Source organism: Lolium rigidum, chromosome 7 (assembly GCF_022539505.1).
Source record: "Lolium rigidum isolate FL_2022 chromosome 7, APGP_CSIRO_Lrig_0.1, whole genome shotgun sequence".
Classification (NCBI taxonomy): Eukaryota; Viridiplantae; Streptophyta; class Magnoliopsida; order Poales; family Poaceae; genus Lolium; species Lolium rigidum.
The window spans coordinates 121,921,963-121,929,448 of NC_061514.1; the positions used below are offsets into that span (position 1 = coordinate 121,921,963).

Sequence of the window (7,486 nt, forward strand, 5' to 3'; positions counted from 1 at the left end):
CCAAATACGGACGAAAACGAGGTTCCGGAGGCGCGGCTGGATCGTTTTCGTCCATGCGTATGAAAAAAAAAAAAAAGGGGTCCCGAGGGGCTTCCCGGGGAGACGGCTGGAGATGCTCTAAGAAGCAAGATAACAGCCGGCATTACAGAGTAGCACCTGGATATCCCATCATTTCAAAACGTTTAAGAGGAGCTAGCCAAAATCTTACTATTGTACAAAGCCAATCTCGCGCCAAATTTCTGAAGAATAATAGTCCACAAGCAAATGAGACACAGTACATCAAATACATAAGTTTATTGGCAGTAACTAAGACTGGCTGAACCGGCATCCCAAAAGCGGTAAGAACAATTGCCGGACACCAATGTACAATGAACTGACTAAACATCCATGAACACTTATCAAGCTGAGAGAAGAACAATAAAATCCAATAGGCAACACGGTGCCTTTTATGTACAACCAAACTGACGGACATTTGAAGATGGAAAAACACTTCACAGCTTATCTATATTGGCGTTCCTGAAGCTGCCACCGAGGAGTGACAGCAGGCCGCCGCCATGCACCCTTCCCTCAGGAACAGCACAGCCCCCTTCTCTACCCCCACGTACAGTAGGCTCAGACGACGAGGAGGGCATCATGGAACGAGGAACAAGCAGCTGAGGAGGTATCATCGCCTGGCTCCTTACTGTGCCGTCACTATCTGATGCGGTGCTTATGCCTGATGACGAGTAGTCATTCGTCATGCTACTTGCAGCAGTGGCTGATGATGCCACAATGCCACTGAAGAGGCCTGCTCCGATCATGCTCCCTCTGTTCTTCACCACTCCACGTTCTTGCTGCCTGGCCACCAAGGTCCCATGGGCAGCACACAGTCCACTCTTGCCACGCGCGAACTTCTCACAACCTGATTCCCATGTGCACCGCTTGCCTCCACCATGGGCTTTGCAGAAGTCAGTGCTCCCTTGAGCACTCTTACCGCAGTTGTCAATCCTGCATCTCTTACCACCACCATGCTTCACGCAACTGTCTGTACGGCCGCGGGCGCTCTTAGTGCAACCAGGCGCCGCACAGCGCTTTCCACCTCCATGTGCCACGCAGAATTCAGTTCCCCCATGTACACTCTTTGGGCAGACACCGCCTCCTTCGAACAAGCATCGCTTTCCACCACCGTGGGCCTTGCACAAAGGTGTGCTCCCCTCCGCACCTCTGCTGCACCCATCGAAGATGCACCTCTTGCCCCCGCCATGCGCCTTGCAGTACAATGTGCTGCCCTGAGCACCCTTGCCACAATCTGGATACTGACACCGACGTCCACCACCATGAGAAATGCAGAGTCCAGCCTTACCCTCAGCACTCCGAATGCATCCTTCCATTGCGCATCTCTTCCCACCACCGTGCTTTATGCACAGTCCAGACTTACCTCGTGCAGCCTTAGGACAATCAGGATATTCACAACGGCGGCCTCCGCCATGAGCAATACAGTAATCTGTCTTTCCCTCGGCACTCTTTGTGCAACCAAGCTCCTCACACCGCCGTCCTCCGCCATGGGCCTTACAATATGCAGTGCTGCTCTCAGCTCCTTTATGGCACCCAGGCTTATGACATCTTTGCCCACCTCCATGGGCAATACACAACCCGGATGAGCCTCTTGCACCTTTGGAGCACCCCTTGAACCTGCACTTCTTAGGATGTCGGGGATGACTCCGTTGTTCTGATGTAGTTGCTCCAGTGACCACATCAGAGCTCACACCAAAAGAAGTCTCCGTTGTAGCAGAAGGCTCAGGGCTGAGCTGAAGATGTTGTTGAATATGCTGAGTGTTATCAATATTATTGTGCGCAAGGTCTAGTGAATCCTGGTTTTGTAGTTGGGCCCCATTGGCAGCAAAAGAACTGGTGCGAGGAGCAAAGAGTAGGGATGGCATGTAGCCACCCATGCTCCTTACAGCATCAGATGTTGAAGCCTCGTCAACTGCAGCAAAAGAATGAGCTCTTCCATTTGATGCTTGCAGATGCTGAATTGTCTCTGCACCATCTGTCTGCAGGCCAAGCCTCAGCATCCCTGGATCAGTAAAAGAGAAACTCTGCCCAGACAAACTCTGAGATTCTTTTGACCTGTATACTCCAGTGTTCTGATAGTCTGTTGAGTAAAAATCAGGTGTTGGACCCAACCCGAGAACAAGCCTGCAGCCATCATCTCTTGTTGTGATGTTATTCATGCTTTGATTATTTTCATCATCATGACCACAATTCGGCATTGCTGAGCCAAGACAGTCCACGCGGAGTGTGCTTTTGCTCAGGTTCTTCATTGTGTAACTTGGAGCAGATTGTGTCATCAACAAAAAGGGATCATTCATCACAGGCTGGTTTGGGATATCCACAAAGTTGTTATCCATCACGGCTTAATACTATGACAACTGTGAGCAAATAATAACAGGATCACTAGAGAACTGAAGAACAGGGGCCGGGTTATCTTTCAGACAATGATAGTCGAATAGACAAAATGGAAGAATATCAGCAGGAGCGTAGTACCAAAGCAACCACCACTGACAAACCCTGAGGTGTCTGCACGGTCCATAACTGTGTTGTTCTGGTGCGAATTTAAGATCCAAAGCTACTCAATCTCCTCGGAACTACACAACATCCCTTGTAGGTGACATAAGGCATAGGCACAAGGGGCTAAATGATCTGTAGTTGGCCAATCTGCAAATTGCGGAAAAAAATGTCAGCTAAAATTCAGATACTAAACATATGTTTGGAACACACTTATTCATTAAATATTTCTAGTGGTACAACCGGGTGCCAAAGCCAATAAAGAAACAATATTATTGTATGCCAAAGGATGAATCCTTGAGTATCTTTCCAACAAGAAGCCGAAATGTCTAAAATTACACAGAGCAATAATACACACAGATGATGTCTCTAAGTCCTGATGGTCAAAAAGATGTCTCTAAGTCCTGTCATGTCAACATTAACCTTTTACCTTCTCATACACACTAATACGCCTGCAAATGCTACTTTTGGTAGCTTGAGTGAAATAACTGGTTTTACTTTATCTAGCCCTGTCACAATCAGATATGATGATTAATGGATTAGTTAACCAACCTCGCTGCAGTCAGATTACTGCACATGAGAACCATGTTACACATGAGAACCATGTTATAGTAAAAGCCACCAAAGTCAGCCAGTACCAGCGCAACACAAACTAAAACATGTTCCATTGGTAGCAGTGAAGAACACCAGGGGGCATGGGATGGCTATCTCTTTTTTTCGAGTGGTTGGGACGGCTATTATCAACCCTTGACATCAAATCAAGTACAATAACACTCAAGATGATGAAACAAAGAAGCAACCATGAATGATAAAAACTCCACTATAAAGATGTGTATGACCTTCCTCAAATTTTCGGTCTTCTAGACACCGGCACCTCTGAAGCTTTGGCGTGTCCGAAGAGAGTTAGCAACGGAACCGGCCTAAAAACGAATCATGCATTCAATTTGGTGCTTCCTGCTAGCAAACATTGGATCACAATATGGCCATGAATCTAGCGAATTGCAGTTGCAAGGTTGACAAGTTGCCTACAGACCTCGAAGCTGTGTATAAATAGAGTCTCCCCTACCCTGAACGGAACTGATGCATGGATTTAACCATATATGCCATATTTTTTTGGCAACGAAACAGACAGCCAGGTACACAGGAGCAACTTTTGTTGCATGGCAAGGTGAAGTTTAACATGTAGGATAGAGCTTCTAAACAGCCAACGAATTCAGGAACAACCAGGTCGAGACTATTGACCGCCCAGGACAAAAACTCACTAGCATGTGACGAACTGACGATCTATCTAGTCAGGCCGAAAGGACACGGGCGGGAGAAGAACGGGAGGAAAGGACAATAAAGCAGAGCAGAAGGTCGGGCGAGCCGTGCTATCCGGGAATACAGGGTGCAGAGCGCCCCATACCGTCAGAAGTGCAGAGCCCAATTGCAGGGCGTCCTCCCAAATCGAGAACCTCAGATAGCCCCCAAAACGGAAATCCTCTGCTCCACCCCCTAAACCTTATAGAGTCCCCCAAATCCTGCGATTCTCCTCGTAGCTAGGTAGAACGTGGGTGCGGAAGAACGAGCAGATCTGGCTGCCGCTGCTCCTTCCATCAATAGAAGTCCGACCGAACATCAAATGGCACACATGAATTCCCCACCAATCAATCGAGACGCGGTAAGAGCCGGCCTAGGAGACGACGAATTGGGACAGGCAGGATGTTCATAGGAACCCGCGTAGCCGTGGCGACATGCAAAAGGAGCGGGAGCGGAAAAGGGCAACAGGAGCACATACAAATCTCCGCGACACGGAGGAGCTAGAACGAGAGGAGATGGGAGGGGAGAGCCGTGCTCACCTGGCACGCGAGCGGACGGAGGCGGGAGAGGGGCGGGCTGGTGCTGCTGCGGCGGCGCGGGGAGGAGGGAGCGGAAATCGCGGTGGGCGGGGCGGGGCGGGGCGACGGAGACGGCGATGGGGAGTGTTTGTTTGGTCTGGGTTGCGCTTGCGGGCGAACTGGCAGTGGGAAAAATGGATGGCGAGGAGAGAGATTGGTAGGGCTGAGGCCTGGTGCAGGTGGGTGGGACGGATGGATGACGGCGGGGTTACCATTACCTAGCTGGCATGTTCATGTCCGGCTCAGCTCGCCCGAGCCAAAGCGGCCTACGGCTGGTCGCTACCTTTCGCGTGCGTGTGTTGCGTATCGTGTGTGCTTCTTGTTCTTGCTTTTTTAAGTTGCTGATGAAATTGGGCTCCATGTCGCGACAAGAAGAGCTCGTCCGTACTGAACTGCATCATCGCATTAGATAATTCAGATGTAGAGTACAGCACAAACACGTAAGCCGTGTTTTTACACACCGTGTACCATAGAAAAATTTCATGGGAGTCTAAGAATTGACCAAGTCGAAGACTACCTATGTTTATAAACATGTGTACTTCCGCTGAAATTTTGCCACCTATTCACCCACATTTTTATCACGTTCTTTTTTGACTGGCTTAATCTTTTATAATCAACAATCCAACATAATTAAGTAGCATGGGTTGACATTTTCAACTTATCGTTCATTCCACCTTTTTTCATGAGAAGGAGCCACACGGCTCCCAATTTCATACTCCCTCTAGTTCAAAATAATTATCTCAAGTATCTTGAAATAGGAAAAGTATAAGAAACATGAGTTTATCATGTTACACCTCAACCCTCTCATCCACATTGGCGCCAACATAAACGCCAAACCCTCAAAAACTACTACCTAGAGAAGATAGGAAACAAAACAGTCTTCAAAACTACCTAGATAACATAGGAAACTAAAAATCCTTCAAAACTTCACAAAGCTAAAAAGAACAACTACAGTTTTAATTTCACTCTTCTTTTGATCATGCACACAGTAGAGAGTAACCCAACGGAAGCATATCGTGGCTGATTCCTTCTCCGGAAGATGGTAGCAGCCAACACATATCCTTCTCGTCACCGAGCCCCGACCATGTCGATCGGTGGGGGAGCCACCATGAGTTGTGTAAGTGACTACACATAATTTTGCTATACAAAGAGAAATTATGGGGAAGTTAATGACAAATTCATGTAAAAACATGTGGTTGACTACGTAGTTTCCAATTGAAAACACAAGGTTAAAGTTCTGGCTCCGCCACTGATGTCAACGACAAAAAAACATCTTTTGCGGCGTTCCTCGATTTATCTATTACCCGGTGCAAGGCTCCTCGAATCTTTCCAAAAGAGTGTTCCAATCGTCCACTAACCGACGAAGAGAAAGAATCGCACTAGTTGGATCACTAGGCGTTTTCCGTTAAAAACTAACGTCATTCCTTGTTTTATTAGAGGCTCCACGAACAAACAGGTTGCACCAATCATCACACTTGTCATATCCCTTCCATAAAACTAGGAAATCCAATTCTAGTATAAATCATGCAAGCTTTTTGGTTTTGCACTAATCTCCAAACATTCATGTAAAAATTGTTTTGAATTGACAACACAAGGTTGAAGTCTGGCTCCACCACTGATGTCGATGACAAAAAAGCATCTTTCGCGACTTTCCTCACTCTATCTATTACCTGGTTGACGGTGCAGAGCTCCTCGAACCTTTCCAAAAGAGTGTTCCAATCATCCACTAAACGATAAAGAAAAAGAATTGCACTAATTGGATCACTAGGCATTTTCTGTTCAAAACAAACTGTCTGTTCAAAATAAACTATCGTTCTTGTTTTTTAGAGGTTCCACGACAAACAGGCTCAACCAATCATCACACTTTTCATATCCGTTCCATAAAACTGGGAAATCCAATTCTAGCATAAATCATGCAAACATTTTGGTTTTCCACTAATCCCCAAAAATTCATGTAAAAACATGTGGTCAACTACATAGTTTTGAATTGACAACACAAGGTTGAAGTCCTGGCTCCACCATTGATGCCGATGATAGAAAAACATCTTCCACGACTTTCCAAAATCTATCTATTACCCGGTGGCCGGTGCAGAGCTCCTCGAACCATTCCAAAAGAGTGTTATAGTCTTCCACAAACCTACAAAGAGAAAGAATCGCACTAGTTGGATCACTAAGCATTTTCCGTTAAAAGCAAACGTCATTCCTTCCTTTTTTTAGAGGTTCCACGACAAACAGGCTGAACCAATCATCACACTTATCATATCCCTTCCATAAAATTGGAAAATCCAATTCTAGTATAAATCATAGAACTTTTTGGTTTTCCACTAAACCCTAAAAATTCATGTATAAACATGTAGTTGACTACACAGTTTTGAATTGACAACACAAGGTTGAAGTCCTGGCTCCGCCACTGATGTCGATGATAAAAAAATCTTTCGCGACTTTCCTCAATCTATCTATTACCTGGTGCAAAGCTCCTCGAACCTTTCCAAAAGAGTGTTCCTATTGTCCACTAACCGACAAAGAGAAAGAATCGCACTAGTTGGTTCAGTAGGAATTTTCCGTTGAAAACAAACGTCATTCCTTGTATTTTTAGAGGTTCCACGACAAACAGGTTGCACCAATCATTACACTTGTCCTATCCATTCTATAAAACCGGAAAATCCAATTCTGGCATAAATCATGCAAACTATTTGGTTTTCCACTTATCCCCAAAACACTACAAATAACACTCCAATTATAACTAGCTAGGGGATATTCAAAAGAGATGATCTAGACTTCATGCAGCTCTACAAAATTCATAGAGACAAATTCTTTTCCATCATTTAATTTCTTAACTAGATTATCTTTAGTCATTACCCTATTATTTATCACCAACCAAATAAAAGCTATGATTTTAAAGGGGATTATAATCCTAAATCAGTGGTGGCCTTGTTTCTTGTCAAAGATAAATGGATTCACGATCGAATTGTATTAGATGAACATGCTATTAGGGCATCTCCAGCAGGTCATTCCACTTCGAACACAAAATGTTTCTATTTTTGTCTCTTTGGGTTGGCATG

General features: G+C 45.5%; 1 protein-coding gene across 1 annotated transcript; it reads right to left on the minus strand.

The window, feature by feature from the left end:
* Positions 1-275: 275 nt before the first annotated feature.
* On the minus strand, positions 276-4,440 carry LOC124670588. Its single transcript, XM_047207074.1, has 2 exons — positions 4,386-4,440; positions 276-2,697 (listed from the first exon to the last, which is right to left on the minus strand). The coding sequence occupies exon 2, from the start codon at positions 2,388-2,390 to the stop codon at positions 492-494; it is 1,899 nt and encodes a 632-aa protein (XP_047063030.1). The 5' UTR covers positions 2,391-2,697; positions 4,386-4,440; the 3' UTR covers positions 276-491.
* Between the last annotated feature and the right edge of the window lie 3,046 nt (positions 4,441-7,486).